Source organism: Limulus polyphemus, unplaced genomic scaffold (assembly GCF_000517525.1).
Source record: "Limulus polyphemus unplaced genomic scaffold, Limulus_polyphemus-2.1.2 Scaffold1465, whole genome shotgun sequence".
Taxonomy (NCBI): Eukaryota; Metazoa; Arthropoda; class Merostomata; order Xiphosura; family Limulidae; genus Limulus; species Limulus polyphemus.
In genome coordinates this window covers 235,385-252,791 of record NW_013667075.1, presented here as the reverse complement: position 1 = coordinate 252,791, position 17,407 = coordinate 235,385, and the positions used below count along the sequence as shown (strand labels likewise).

Sequence of the window (17,407 nt, the reverse complement as noted above, 5' to 3'; positions counted from 1 at the left end):
TGTGTATCAACTCACAGTTTGTTTATTTTTGTTTGGATTTCGCGCAAAGCCACACGAGGACTATATGCGCTAGCCTTCTCTAATTTAGCAGTGTAAGACTAGATGGAAGGCAGCTTGTCATCACCACCCACCGCCAACTCTTGGGCTACTCTTTTATCAACGAATAGTGGGATTTACCGCCACATTATAACGCCCCCACGGCTGAAAGCATGTTTGGTGAGACGGGGATTCGAACCAGCGACCCTCAAATTGCCCTAACCACCTTGCCATGCCGGGCCAAAACTCACTTAACGAGAGCAACAAATCATATTCAACATTACACAATGCACGACATTGTCAAATTACAAAAGAATGCATCTTAAGAATACTAAATAACTTAGAAGAAAGAAGAGCACCAAAAAGACTGAACATGTTTTTGTTCAATATCCATACATGCGTGCAATGTTGACTTAAATATCTGGTTCGTAAGAACAATGATCTGTCATAATTGTTTTACAAAAGGCTTTAAAATTACAACTTATCCTTATACATAAGCTAGAAAAACAATTAATATCACTTAATAGCAAGACAAACGCTCACTTATATTGCTCATCGACGTAATACTCGCTTCCCGAAAAAGATTTCATCAACGCTCTATCATTTACACTGTACGAAAGATTGTGCTCTAAAGTTTAAGGCACGTCTTCCTCCTTTTTTCTTATCTTAAGAATGGCAGATTTCTTAGGCTTAAGCTCCACTGATAACATGCCACTTTCTAAACTGTTTTAAGGAGACTAGGATATCATTTTTCATAGCTCTCTGTAATAAAGTGAGCTACTTGATATTATCTTGTTCAACCCGTAACCCTTTCCCTCATCTTTAAATATCATATTACTGTTAGAAAACCAAATATTGCTTCAGGCACTGTTTACTTTATTTCAGACCAAATGAAATGACCGTAAGAAAAATACGCATGAGAGAAGACACGAGTGATAAAACAGAACTTTAAAAACAGAAAAAGCATTTCTCTTTGTTAAGCGGCTTCTTTAGTTTCAATATTACAGATAACTAGTTTAGTTTATCTTCTGTAAATACGACTTGAGTATCATAAAGTGGAAAGGGACTGAGACAGAAAATACTGGGTTTTCCTCAGGAGCGTATCCACCAGGGTAGAATGAGGGTTCTAGAACCCCTAATGAAGAGCTCTGCTTCCCCAGCAGCCCTCACCTTAGATATATTGTTTTAAGATTTTTAAATTCTCTATACGTACATGAAAGAATTAATTTTTTTATGTTCTCCCCTCTAAATAACTCTTTGCTCTCTTAAACCTCCCAGTAAAGAACAAAAAATGACTCTAGGTTTCTTTTACGTGTTTCCTCGAGTTTTCAGCCCATTTACAGAGCTTTTGAGGAAATTTATATCAGTGACTATCAAAATGGATATTGTTCCCTTAAACTATGTTAAGCATCTATTATTAGCAAATTATGAATCATATTTTGAGTGTGTGAAAGTTTACGAACTGTTTCCCCGTTCGTTATCATAGTTTAAAAACTATCTACTAAACAGAATTCACTTTAAAACAGTTAATTAACATTTAAAGTCTCATTTAATGTCTTCTACCAGATGACAATATTTACGAAGCTTGGAAAATGGTTTGTTTGTTTGTTACTAAGCGTAAAGCTACACAATGGCTATTTGCCTTATGCTCACCACGGGTATCGAAAACCGATTTTTGGCGTCATAAGCCCAAAAACTTGCCCGAATCACTGGTGGGCTTTGAAAATGGAAGCAAATTACCGCATAGATCTATCTACAAGTCAAATAGAAATACGTTTAAAATAAACTCTTTATTTTCTCTATAGACAATTCTTACTTTTTTGAAACGAGTAAGAGATACTTAGATATTTCATTTTATAAATAGGAAAAAAATGTTATTTTTTCTTACGTGCGCTCTACTATGATAAATGGTTTGTTTGTAAAATGAACTTAATCCTGCCATATCAAGTGTTACTTACGGTAATGATTAATAGGTTGTTTCAGAATGGCAACAAACATCATATTTTAATCTTCTAAATAACTAATAATGTAAATATCTATTTGTTGAGCGCAACTCAAGTTATTACTTTGAAATTCTCTGAACAGATATTATCGCTAAGAAAACAATAACCCTTTCCTGTAACAGCGACAACTGTTACATTAGCAATATTAAACAGATGTAAAATTCTATACGTATTTTCTATAAAAACCATTGAGAATGAAAGGGAACCAATATATATATAAGTTGAAACAGTTTCAATAAATTAATTTAGATTTATTTTGTGCATAATTCTGTAAGTCATCTATTTCACACGAAGCGATCATTTTCTGTAACAAGATTCTGTTGATATTGATTTGTTTATCCTTGTTTTTAATAGTTACATTAATAGTACGTTTTACTTACGTTTGGATAAGTGTTGTAGCTTCCAAATTTTAATAATAATATTAATCCTGATCTCCCATTGTCATTTAATCATATTCTTACACTCTATTATATTCTGGTGTTCTTTTGAAAGTTTGCTTTTATAAAAACAAACAAAAGTTCAAGTCATAAGGCTGGAAGGGCAGGTGTCAAAACTTCTTATGAACGCGATAGTAAATGATTCTCCAATTAATAAGGAACCATAAAGTCCGAAAGCATCAATTTAAGAACAGTATAATTTGTTTACTAATTAAATAAACATTTCATTGATTGGGATTCAAGAAACTCAACTTTACATCTTTCTTTTTTTTTAACTTTCGCTTGACATTCCAAACAAATGCCCTTTTTACTAAATTAGAAAATCGGTATTCCAAGGAATGCGAGATGATTAAGACAAAGGCAGAATGAATTAAATGCATACTTACAAGAGATTCAAGTTATGGAGATCAACGAATGCGTCTCTTCTGATACAACCAATCTTATTAGCATTGAGTAAGCTGCAAAAACAAAAGAACCCACTATTAGGCTAATATATATTCATTCTTTTTTTTTAAAGACAGAATGGAAGTTAAAAACCAAAAACTATATAGCTTTAAGTAACACGTGATATCTTTATTTAAAATATTATAAATTTTAATCACACCCACAAAAAACTAGTCCAGAAACATCGTCCGTTTCGGTTGATGTAATGTCTTTATGGTAAGGACTGTTGAATGAGCTGACTTCTCGTCAAAACCACATTTTTATACTCTGAAAATGGTAAGGACTGTTGAATGAGCTGACTTCTCGTCAAAACCCCACTTTTATACACTGAAAATGGTAAGGACTGTTGAACGAGCTGACTTCTCGTTAAAACCCCACTTTTATACTCTCAATATTGAAATTGTGTGAAACATGATTAATGATTTTCGGCAAACACTTCATTGAAACAACAATGCGAACAAAGTTCTGACTCAGAAAAAACAACAAAAAACAAACCTAAGGTAAATGATGTGTAGTTTCATATCACGTTTTGTACACTTCAAGGCATACCCAAATAAGTAAAAATAAATTAAAAACTAACATCGATATAACCGTTTATAAGAAGTACGATTTCATTTTATGACCATCGCTGACTTCCAAACGTTACCAAAAATTAGATCACTTGATTTGTAAATACTGAAACCCAATGATTCATCTTAACTTGTTCTGTGTTTAACACAAGGCTTCAATCTGATGATGAAGCCGTAGAATATCTAATGCTTCAACAAGGTCTCGCATGAATTGTTTGTTTGTTTTGAATTTCGCGCAAAGCTACACGAGGGCATTTGCGCTAGCCGTCCCTAATTTAGCAGTGTAAGACTAGAGGGAAGGCACCTAGTCATCACCACCCACAGCCAACTCTTGGGCTACTGTTTTACCAACGAATAATGGGATTGGTTGCACATAATAACGTCCCCACGGCTGAAAGCATGTTTGGTGGGACGGGGATTCGAACCCGCGACCCTCAAACGGCGAGTCGAGCGCCCTAACCACCTGGCCATACCGGGCCAAAACTCACAGTTAACGAGAGCAACAAATCATATTCAACATTATACAATGCACGTCACTGCCAAATTACAAAAGAATGCATCTTAAGGAATGATGAACGTTTCGTTCAGCGCTGGCAGTGAGTCATAGATAACTAAGAAAGATCCACAGGTTCCTCCATCTCACTTCATAACCTCGGCCTTATGTACACTAACTGCCTGTTTCCTACCGTTTTGGTTACGTTTCACTACATTATGACTCTGGCTAGGCGCCAGGAATCAGTTTTTTTGTTGTTCTGTTTGCAAAGATACTTGAGAAGGGAAAATCAGGACGAAGAATGTTAAATACGTGCAGTAAAGTAGAGTTTTGTCTTTTAGAGACACAGAGATAAGATTTATTTAGTAACTTAAGTAGTTCTTCTTCACTTCACACACTATCGCATGGACCCATCTTACTCTACTCAAACCATTACATTTCAATGTAATTATGCAAAGAAAAACAACACATTATGGATAACATGTCTTTCCTTTTACATTAGTCGTAACGTCAGGTTTAAAGGAACCCAAGGACTTGACTTCAGTATATAAACTACGTATACTTTTTTGACATAAAAACGTATTATTAGCGATAAATATTAAAATATGGTCTTTCTAATGACTGTTTGTTTTAGCGCAAAAAGACACGATAGGCTTTCTGTCCTGTGTCCGCCGAGGGGATCGATCACAGTAGTTTAACGTGAGAAGATATGAAGCTTACTGCTGAGCATAGAATAATCTAATATTTTCAACGAAGAGCTCGTCAATGAGATCTAAAAGTAAACATTTTTTTTAAATCGAAATGAAAGAGACTTTCAGTCATAAACTGTATCATACGTACGTGTTTATCAATATACATTTACTTAAATTATTTTACATAAATATTACATTCAGGGAAATACGTTCAAAACGTTAGCTTTTTTGCTTATTTCAGCACAAAGCCACACACTGGGCTATCTGTGCTCTGTCCAAATTGGGGAATCTAACCCCGGGTTTTACCTTTGCGAATCTGTAAACTTATCGCTAACCCATCGGGGACTAAGCAATATAACAAATTGAAAATTATGAATGTTTTTTAAATATTTGTTATCTAGAGGTTGGCGCGTTTTAACCAATAACCGATATCAATCGTGTGATAATTGTTTTCCTTTTCTGATTATCATGTATATTTCACATGATAGGTATAAAATTATTTTGAAAAAAATTACCAACTAATGGTCAATAGAAGAAATAATACGTTTCCTCGACGCAACATTTAATATGTTGTAATTCAAAATTCTCAATCTTACTACAAGGAGCTGGGAGATGCATCCATGGCAATTTAAACAAAGCTTACACTTTCACGCTAGATATTTCGCACAAAGGGGTGAAGAACTTTGGATTTATTCCTCCTAAGCTATACAGTAATTCGGTAACCAAATATGTAAAAATGTAATCATAAAAGTCATTACTCATTTAATATACTCTTGAACACCAGACATACAAATGTTTGTAGTGCTTAACAAATGACGTTTTCTTTTCACCAAATTTCTTTTGTACACAAATATTAAAACATATTGTTTCCGGAAAGGTTCTGGTTACAGAATTTTTTAGACGTGTTTTACTCCAATGTAAATTGTCCCGGATTTTTATACCTAGGCCGAGCCTAGCTTTGTTACTATCGTGTATAGTCTCTGAATCCGAGGGTTTATGGTTCGCGAACCGTTGACGCAACAAGGCAACTTTGTAGTGAGTTGAGTTGAGTCCTACATTTTGGTCAGACACAAGTAGTGCTAGATTTAGCAGTGGGTACTGTTGACTAACTGTCTTCTCTGTAGCTGTCAGTTCAAAATATTTGTGTAACTTTACGCTAAAATTCTGAAAGACAAACAAACAAACCTCCATACTTTTAGTGCGTGATAATTTACCATTCATCTTACTCTTGTTCTTTTTCAATACAAAGTCTGTAAATCAATGAAACAAAGAGATGAAGCCTGAACTATTTTCCTCATACCTTATATACACAAGATACTTTTGTATTTACGTTTAATATTTTTCTTTCTGAGGACATCTATTCGAGTGTACGATCAAAGAAATGAATTCTAAAAAGTCTTCCTCCTGTACAGTTAAATAAGTAATGCTACAAAAATGAAACTAAAAATTATCTGTGTCATTTCAGTTAAATAAGTAATTCTATAAAAATTAAACTAAAAATTATCTGTGTTATTTAAACACCACTGATAATGTATTTATGCTGCGCACGTTCACTGTATCATTTGACTTTAATAAGATTTCTTAAGGTGGGGAGTGAGGGATTGTGAAAATCAGCACAACTGATCAGTTAGGCACATGTGAGCGAATGTAATATAAAGATTACAGATGAAGTATTACTGCTGTTTGATTTACAAATCAAGCTATCCTGTCCACTTGGGACGATTTCAAAGCACATTATTTGGACAGCACTAACTTCTGATTCCCACGTGGCCACTGGTGTTCATCTGACGTGTGTCTATGTAAGAGCAGTTGAGAACTGAAGTGAAACTATATTACTGGCTTTCTGTCAGCACAATGTTCACTAGTGTATAAAAATTTTGAAATGGTCTGGAACTAGTTAAGCGCCTTTACATTTTTAATCCTGATTCTCATTACCGCCTAGCAGTAATGTCGTACTATTAATCTTGGAAAGTGACTTCTCTAGGAAAAAAAACTATTACTCCAATTTTGGTGCATAGTTTGTTGATGAACTAAAATATTTAGAATGATAATTCCTTATTCACAACGTCTTTCAAGGAAAGCCAAATAGCACGTGATCCTAAAGTTTATTTCAAAGAATTCAAAACCTTAGTGTGATGAAGAACCAGTACGCTAACCAATAGGCCACGCTCAGCCCGTTTACAATCTTATGCTGCATACCTTTAGCTCCCGAAACGTTTCTTACATAGCTTTTATTAAGGATCTGTGGGTCATACGTTCATGTCCCGTTACCACAAGAAATAAAATAAATATATAATAATATTAATAAATCGTGTTCCGCACTTTGCAGTCGAGAGTACGTTAAGTATGGTGGTCAAATCTTACCATTGGATCAGATAAAAGGAGCACAAGAGTTGGCGTTGGCTACTGTTGACTAGCTGTCTTTCCCCTTATCTAACATCCTTTTGTTTTTTATAACTTTCATAACTTTATTTGCGTAGGTTTATGGCGGTAAATAAAAAATAATAAATACATTGGAAGCTTTAAATTCCGTCACTCGTACCATGACAGTACAAAACGATATTTTACTACGTTATACAAACTTTTATAGAATACAACACTCATGAAATTACACAAAATCTTTCTCTTTGAAACCCGAATGGTATTCCTGCTTTTGATCAACGAGAATTTCAGCAACCTCTACCGTGGTACAAAGAGATAATGTTAATCAACGGATGTCAAAATATTTTAAAGCGAGCGAACTGACACTTTATTTTCGTAAACTCAAATTAAACCTTTCTTTTTATTAGGGTGTGCATGACTTATTATACAATCGGCTCAAGAAACTTACACCTTGTGATGTAAGACCTTATATTCTGCAGCTCCAAAGCTGTTGTTATAGAAATCAAGTTAACTGTGGATGCGCTTTCCTCTTCACAGTTATCCAAATTTGTCAGTTGCGGCGTAAAATGGGAGGTAAATAAAAATAGCATTTCAAATCTATTTTTATTTCCCACAAGTCGTTAATCAAGTAGTATTATACTACACACATATATATAGGGATTCATAACATCTTTTGTCTCTCATCGCCTAGCGCAACTAATGAGTTCTGGTTTTGAACGAAAAGCTTCTTGGGCGGCAACTTGTGAGAGATAAAAGATAAATCTGAAAAATTATTTTTACACACCTCTTATTTTGAGGGGCAATGAACTGTAATGTTAGTCTGTTTTTGTTTCTAGTTTTCGTTAATGCTCTGTCTAGATGCATTGATTTGACAGAAATACCTTGTATCTGTCAACGCTTATACACTGCAAATTTGTAACAATCATATGAGATATGTTTCCAAGGTAGTGTATCACACACAAGACAAACAAACGTTTAATAGAAATGTACGCCTTTGCTACATGTTACATATGGTTCACTAAAGATGATTTCGATGTATTATTTTATACATTGTAATTAATTAATATTCGACACTTACGTCGCAAATTTGGATGTTACGATCAAACTAATTCCACAAGAGGATTTTGTTGTATTCTTTTATACGTTGTAATTAACATTTGACACTTAGTCACAATATTGTATATTACGATTAAACTAATTACATAATAAAACAAAATTTAAATTTATCTTGGAAAACACCGAAAATGTCGCCCGTGAAAGGTTGTTATGAGACCCAATTCAAAGCGTTTCATGAATGAATATTTACTTCAGCATTTTACGGAACTTATTCGGATAATTTATGTAAATACATTACCCATTACAAATCTGGTTGTTTAATACGTTATACACATATTTATCCCATATGCATGATCATTTATTCAAGTCTCTACTCTAGCCTTTCTTCACTGCTAACACGAGTAGCAATCCGCAGACAGACTGCAAACCTAAACATCGGTTGGAAACACGGTTATTTTTACCACAATCACATAAGCAACCCAAGTGTTCAAGAAAGAAAGAAAAAATACAGAGCTGTTTTAATGTGATTGGCTCCAGTCCATTTCTGTTTATCTTTAGGTTAGGGAAGAATACAATTTAGTGAGAGATATGTCTTAATGGGTGGTAGTGCTGACAGTGTGATTGGGTTGGCTCTATTCTTGAAATAAATATGTGCAATTGTTGAAAACACGTAGATACTCCTTTGTTGCGTAAAGTATTGGGGCTATCTGAAAATTGCAGTCAACACTTCAAATGATTTCAATCGAATTAATAACATGCCTGCCTCGTTGATTATTTAAAAATAAAATAACAAAGTCATTTTAACGTGACAAGCAATTTTAATACTAGAATAAGGCCCCTTCAGGTTCTCAAAAACAAAACAAAAAAAAACGCCACTTGCGGTTTGAATGATTAGTATATCTAATTTTATTACTTTTTAATTTAATTATTCATTATTATACTTTTATTTTCGAGGTTGTTATGAATATGTATTTACGTGTACCCTAAATGTCTTAGATTAGCCGAACCAATGAGTTGTTACTGGGTTTACGGCCGAAAATATCGTTAACTTTGGGTACGCAATGGATTAAACCATGCCTTCTAAACTTTATATATAGCACGTAAGAGAAGTGTGTTTTATTAGCTATTCCAGGTTGATTTTTAGTTTCGTTATAATCAGCTAGCTTGCTCTGATCGGAAGTTAATATTAGTTTCTTCCGAGTTATCAAACATTTCCAGTAATATCAGTGTGATTGCGCAGAAATCTACGACAAATGAAAACAAGTGATAAATGAAAACAAGGCTTTCCGGTTTACTTAATAACAGTAACAATAACAATCCACAGTTAAATGATGCTTACATGTTTGTTTGTGGCCTTTAACGCTGAACATATGTTTGAACAATAGTACAAAATAAAAATAAAAATTCGAACATGATCGAAACGCCAAGCTAAAGCTTCAACAGGTGACATTAACTTTAGACATCTAGCCAAGTAGTAAAGGAAGGAGATAAACTGCTAGTTAGTGCCCCTGAAATGTCGGGAATGATGAACTTTGTCTCAAAATTTAAACAGCAATCATCTAATTGTATTGACTTTAAAATTCGCAAATACTTCATGATTACTTTATATAGTTTGGGTTTGCAATTATATAAAAGGAAATAAAAAAAACCCAATCAGCAATGTGATAATTCTGACATATAAACATCAAATTCTCATATTTTGAAGGAAGATGGATTCAAGTCATTGATCCTGTGGTTTTTTTCTCACAAAACTAATGAATCGTATACTGAAATTAATATGAATGCTTAGGACTATCACGTTGGTTTAACCTTTCTTGGTGACAATAGATTGATATTTTTTGTTCCTGTTATAAAATTTATTGGTCAATATGTTTCTTTGTTACTACGCTTCGTAACCTTGCAAGCACAATCATCTTGGTATTCTTTTAAATTTAAAGCTGACTGAAGTCAAGAAAAATATTAAACATTTTATCCATCGGCATAGTTTATGTATAAGTAAGTAACCTTCGTTTACAGGCACTAACACTCTTACCTGAAGTAACCTGATATGTTAAGTAACTTCCATTACTTGGAGTAACCTTATGTGTTAAGTAACTTCCGTTACTTGGAGTAACCTTATGTGTTAAGTAACCTCCGTTTAAAGACAATACTTTTACATGAGGTAACCTTGTGTGTTAATTTTTAATTTTAAAAATGGGATGGAAATGTGGATTTAATCACTGTAGGTAAATTTAAACACGTTTTTTGTTATAAATATAAGTAAGGGGTCATGTTGTGTACGTGTCATGTGAAGAGTACTATGTCTTTGATTTGGAATGGTCCATTTAGAAGTATGGAACTGATATATACGGTGAATTCTGCGTACATTGAAATGTAAGTTTGTGGCAATATTTAACCCTTTGCTCCACTCAAAACTTTTGAAAATTCGAAGGTGCCTAACATGTGTGGAAATGATGAAATATGTCGAACGTTATGTAACAATAAGTGTATCCGCATTGGAAAAATTCACTGCTTCATTCATAAAAGATTAGTAGCGTTACTGTCATTAATTGGTGCTGCTTTCAGCAGCATTTACATCAAGAAAGTTACATCTTTCTCCATCTTCAACCCTACACGACACCGGGGTAGTTACATCTTTATCCACTGTAACGAATTTGTTATTATATATTTATTTTAATATCGACGTTTGTTTAGATTAAATTTATATTTAGAAAAATACATAGCTCATACTGTTAAGTATGTATTGCAAAACTCCTGCCTATTCTCCAAAGTTGTAGAAGATTCTCGAAAGTAGGAATCAACAATATATGTATATACGTAAACGCTAGTGTTAGCGCCGGTATTGTTACGTAAAGCTGAAAATTTGAGAAAGCCTCCATATGCCTATAAATATAACCAATGCAACGCGACAAAAAAAAAGAGTGTTATTGGTTTTCTAGAGTCAGTGTGCTATAAACTTTGGAAACTATAACTGCGATTGTTATAACGCTTATCAATCGGAAAACTTAAGATATTTGGCCAGGAGCATTTACAAAGTTCGAACATTACAAATCATTTAACTTCAGTGGATTCATATCGGACATTTGTACTTTTACGAAGATATTATATAACTTCAGCGGTAAAAGAAACTCGACCTATAATCGGCGTGTGTGGCTGGTGAATAACGAAGGAAAAGCTAGCTAGCTACCTGTTACATGAATTATACCTACGTCAATTCGTAATTAATTCGCTCATCGTGAACCCTCGATAAGATATCGAAGAAGTTCCAGACTAGAAAGAAGACTTTATATTGCTAGTGAGTTTGTGAAACTTTTGTTTATAAATCATTGTTTGTAATACTGTTATTGTAAAATGTATTGTTGTGTGTATATTAAAACGTATTTGTGTTAAAAAAGAAAACTGTGTATATAAATCTTGTTGGCAAGTATCATAAACTGACTATATATCGGCTTTTACTTAACTGCTAAATCCAATGTACAATTTAACTACTAAATTTAAAGTATCATTTAGCTCAGTTTCAGACCATTTGAAATTATAATACGTTACACCATCTCCGACCCTACACGACACTGGGATAGTCACATCTATATCCATCTTCAACTCTACACGACACTGGGGTAGTCACATCTTTATCCATCTCCGACCCTACGGGTTACAGGAGTTGCCTTTTTATTCCCCACCTTTAAACGTAAGTGATACAGGGTAGTCACATCCTTCTTCACCTCTGACCCTAAATGATACAAGATTTAATTTTCCATTTCTAACCACACACGATAAAGGGGTGATCACATTTTTCTCCATCTCCAACCCGACATTATACAGGAGTAGTAATATATTTCTTAATCTCCATTCCTACTTTATAAAGGAGCAGTCACATCTTTCTCAGGCACCACTCCTTCATTACACATGAGTGGTCACATCTTTCTCCATCTCCATTTTTACGTTATAATGCAGCAATCACATCTTTCTCCATCTCCATTCGTACGTTATAAAGGAGCAGTCACATCTTTCCCCATCTCCATTCCTACGTTATAAAGGAGCTTTCACATCTTTCTCTATCTCCAACCCTACGTGATGCAAGGGTAGTTACTTTTATTCCAATTACAAACTTAACATGATACACGAGTGGTCACATCTTTCTTAATGTGATTGAAACAAATCTCCACGCTGTTGGTCATTTGGCTATTGAGACAAAAACAACATGCAAACTGTTGGAACCAACACATATCTTGGCGGTAACATAATTCAGGTAAGTCGTAGCCCTGGAGCAGCGCTATTATTGTCACGAGAAAATACCATGCATCATTAGCTTTGGATGATGTGAAACTATCATATTGTTGTAAGTCCCCTGGTGGGACAGCGATATGTTTACGGACTTACAATGCTAAGATCCGGGTTCGATTCCCCGCGGTAGACCCCGCAGATAGTCCAATGTGGCTTTGCTTTAAAATAAACAAACAAGGAAATAAACAAATACATTGCTGTAGACGTGCCAAAATCACATTTATGTTGATAGAGAGAAATGTTGAATGTCAAGAAGGCGTCTTTGGAATGCTGGAGATCGGGAGGAGCGTACTTTTTACGTAAGTTGTATTGTGCTGAAAAAGACAGCCTAAACAGATGAACACAACTTCAGTGTCTTGAGTAATTTCCAAGCTGATCTTTCCATCCTGAAAATATGATGTCAACAGACATAAAACAACTTGACATATGACTTCAAGAAATATTAATTTATTGATAGAATAGAGTTATTCCAGAATATGGAGTTCAGAACTGAAATGCCAAACCTTAAGAAGGGCTAAAAGCAGCTTCTTAAAAACGAAGCAAACCATTCCAGAATTGTGTCTAAAATCAAACAGGCTGTTCAGTCTGTGATAAGAAAGGTTGAAAGGAGATGGGAGCCTTGAAGAAAGTCAAATTTAATTCATAAATTCATTATGTATTAGACATACGTAAGGATTATTTACTCATATTATGGAATATATTCTGGTCAATACCCACCAACAAGCAAAAGGAAGAGAAAAGATTTGCATAGAAAATTCCATTTTAACCTGAATCAAATGAGGTGCAGTAGAGGGAGTTAGTCTCACAACATACTGTATGGTTCTATATGGCTTCTACTTTATTTTTTGACTTCCCTATACTTCCCGAGGACTACCTTATAACTGGACTAATATTACATGTGGTGTGCCTCAGGGATCGGTGGTGGGAACGTTGCTGTCTCTCATTTATATTAATAGAGACATAGTCATTAACTTGACTAAGATTGCTGGTGATATAAAAATCTTACGACTTACTAGCTGTAACGAAGGTGCTATAGTTGTACGATGAGGTATAGATTGGTTGGTTAGTTGGACAAACATATGGGAGATAAAATTTAATTATGATTAGTGTAAGTTCATGAATCTTGGTTATCATAATAGAAATTACACATAAAATTTATATGGAGGTCTCTTAATCAAATAGATGAGGATCTTTAGATATTTGTTGATATAATTCTTAAGCCTTCATGACTATGATCAATTACAAGTGGTAAAGCTAATAAAAGTTTAAGCTCTTTGTATACGGATATTAACAACAAAAGGTCATGGTTTCGTTGGATAAAGCATTAGTAAGGCCATATTTGAAGCATAAAGTGTAGTTTTGACCCCCTCATCTTTGGAACAAATTTGAGTTTTTGGAGATGTAAGATGATTCTAGGATTTGATGGATTGTCATGTAAGAGTAGATTGACATCTTTTAACTTGCTCTTTCTTAAAAAGAGAAAAACAAAAATATTATATAAGTGAAATTTTTAGAGTATTCAAAATATTTAAGTGGATTGGTTAGATGCATACATCAGATATTTTCATGTTGAATATCTGAGAGCAGTAAAAAACAGTTCATATATTTGAGATTTGGAAAGGTCAAATACATTACCAATTTCATTTATCCAACACCGTTAAACTTTGTGGAACAAATTTAGGTCTACAGTAGTTAAAGGATGGTACTTTCAGAAGATTAAGAAAACGACTGGTGAACATTTGAGGTATTATAGCCTGTATTTAGTGACTAGTTTTTTATATATTGATGGGTCGTGAATTTGGGACAACCTTGAAGTGCCAAAAGGCTTCTTGATGCCATATAATATGTAAAATTCAACCGTTGTCATATATCAGCTCAACCTGGTAAAGATGTATACCCAGGAACTTCTTTCTGACCCTAGCACTTAGGAACAAAATACTCTGTTATGGATCAAACTCTAATGATGTCACGTGGTGCATGAGGTGTACGCCTTATGGGTTTCCTATAATACAACACAGAATGTGACTGGTATTGTCAATGTTGCTTAGAGATAAGTATAGTGGGTTAATACTGGCAATATCAGCCATATAATGGATGACCAACTGGTACCGTGTTACATTATAGGTAAGCACAGCATCCTACTATACTTATCTCTAAGCAATACTGGCAATATCAGCCATATAATGGATGACCAATGGTACCGTGTTACATTATAGGTAAGCACAGCACTTAGAGGTAAGTATAGTGGGTTGCTGTGCTTACCTATAATGTAACACGGTGCCACTTGGTCATCCATTATATGGCTGATATTGCCAGTATTGCTTAGAGGTAAGTATAGTAGGATGTTGTGCTTATTTATGTTGTTGAATTGGTTATATACTACGTATACGGTTTTTACAGTCACCAGAACACGTCCCTGTTTTTCTCAGTGACCCAGGAGCGGCCCGTGTTTAATAAAACTGATGAGGATTGAGATTTTGCTGACTAGAATGATGCACGTGGTGCAGATGAATAATTAAATGTACAATAATTAGTGCAGAAAATATTATTGATTACCATATAGGCCCGCAAGCTAGTAACCTCAATTCTGCGAACTATCAAGCACTCGACTGGCAATCTACGGGTCGCGAGATCAAATCCCGTCACCGAACGTGCTCGCCCTTTCAGCCTAGAGACGTTAAATAATGTGACGGTCAATCTCACTTTCCGTTGGTAAAAAGGATAGCCCAAGAGTTGGCGGCGGGTGGTATTGACAAGCTGCCTTCCCTCTAGTCTATCATTTCTAACTTACAAATGGCTAGTGTAGATAGCTCTCAAATAGTTGTGTGCGAAATACATTAAGCAAATAAAATAATATATCATGAGCACTTTATCGCTCGCTACACATACATCATACGAACTATTTAGGTCTTTATTGGCACTCATTCTTTGAATGAACTTGATTTTATTATGAAATAAAAAGGATGTCACAATAACTTTAATTTTCTGTTTATTTATTGATTAAAGTTCAAAGCTTCAACAAAGATCATTTACTTTTTATCTATATATTTAAATGTATAAGTGGAAACACAAGCACGAAAATTAAATGTATCATAAATTCGTAGACTTAAAGGAGCACAATGTTCCATTTCAACATATGCAAAACATTGATGAATGATGTTTTCTTATAGCCAGGCCCCTCAGTGGTACAGCGCTACGTCTGAGGACTTATAACGCTAGAAACCGGGTTTCGATACTTGTGGTGGGCAGAGTACAGATAACCCATTGTGTAGCTTTATGCTTAACTTCAAACAAACAAACAAAACTTACGACCAGGAACAGAACTAAATAATTCCCTAAAAAATCATTACAATTATGGTAACTCTGTTGGTTTTTCGTTATTTATCTACATAAGCTGATGTTACCGAACACGACTCTAATAAGTCTTTGTTACTCACTTTAAATCAGCGTTGTACTTTCTACTGTGTTACTGAATATGATTCTATCCCCGGTGTTATCAAACAAGACTCTAATTAGCCTGTGTTACTCGCTTCATTTCGACTACGGTGTTATCTAACATAACTCTAATAGGTCATCAGCTTAAACCACTTATCTTTCAATCCCGTTTCGAGGTCCTAGGGTCTATAAAATAACGATGGGAATCTGTTGAAAGACGTCTTTTCGTACTTATACTGGAAGTTCTACTCCCGTAATACTTTGATGATACTTCTATGTTCAATAGGTGCAATGTGAAATTTCCGTATGCTAATTACGCATAAATGTATAAAGTCGCAGTACAAATGTACAGGATAAACCAATCAGCGAGCAATATTTTGTAAACAAGGAAATGTCGTAGTCGTGTCCATAAATACCCTGGGAGCTCAAAACATTCACCATGTTCAGGCCAAAACCGACCAAAAAGTCGAACTTGCGGTGTTGTAAGCAGTAAAACAAAACCATTTACAGCCTCCCAGTGGGAAAGTATAGAATCTGTTTGTGGAAATGGCTCAATTTAGACATTGAATGTCACGACATTGCAACTTCTAATATATAGTTCGAGTCCGTGGATTTCACTGACATTCACTCAGAAGTAGGACATCATCTTTCTTGCTGTCGTCCATTCAATGACAAAATATCATTTGAACTGAGTAAGGAAATGTGTAGAAGACATGCATCAACATCCGCGTTTCAGGGTGAATCTCTATTCCCAACTGTCTGTATCATTTGTAAAAAAAATAACTCGGTTCATTACACAACGACGTTAGACCCCAAAGAATGTATTGGTCGAAACCCTGACTTTCAGTGCAGGGGAGTCTGTTGTCACTTTTATTATTATTATTATCATTACTAGTGAATATCTCGTTATATTATAGTCTAGAGTCACACTGGCAAAAAGGCATATCATTTAAAATTCAGAATGACATAAATTGAAACATAAGTCAAAATAATAAAAAGGAATTTAAGTGCGTGTTTTTTTTACACAAACAGACGTGTATATATACACACACACACATAGATAATAAAGATAAAAAATATTTACATAAGTTTCAAAATAATGACACAACTGAAATTATGTTATGTACAGTAAAAAGTAACTTCGGAAATTTATTGGTGGGAAGAGAAATAATTGGAATTGCTCATTTGGCATTCATATATAGGTGGACTAGGAAGCTGCATCACCTTCCCTGTATAAGACCTTGCTACTACATTTGGACATTCTTACATAGGCGGACTAGGAAGTTGCATCACCTTCCCTGTATAAGGCCATGCTACTACATTTGGACATTCATATATAGGTGGGTTAGTGAAGTTGCATCACCTTCCCTGTATAAGACCTTGCTACTACATTTGGACATTCTTACATAGGCGGACTAGGAAGTTGCATCATCTTCCCTGTATAAGGCCTTGCTACTACATTTGGACATTCTTATATAGGTGGACTAGTGAAGTTTTATCACCTTCCCTGTATAAGGCGTTGCTACTACATTTGGACATTCTTATATAGGTGGACTAGTGAAGTTTTATCACCTTC

At 34.7% G+C, this 17,407-nt stretch overlaps 1 protein-coding gene across 1 annotated transcript in view; it reads right to left on the bottom strand.

The window, feature by feature from the left end:
• The window catches only part of LOC111086825 (slit homolog 2 protein-like), a gene marked incomplete at its 3' end in the record, with an annotated part of 189,243 nt that overhangs the window by 3,100 nt on the left and 168,736 nt on the right, over window positions 1-17,407 (bottom strand). The window contains exon 13 of the mRNA XM_022391287.1: window positions 2,863-2,934. Coding sequence (XP_022246995.1) covers window positions 2,863-2,934 — 72 coding nt within the window. The remainder of the gene's footprint in view (window positions 1-2,862; window positions 2,935-17,407) is intronic.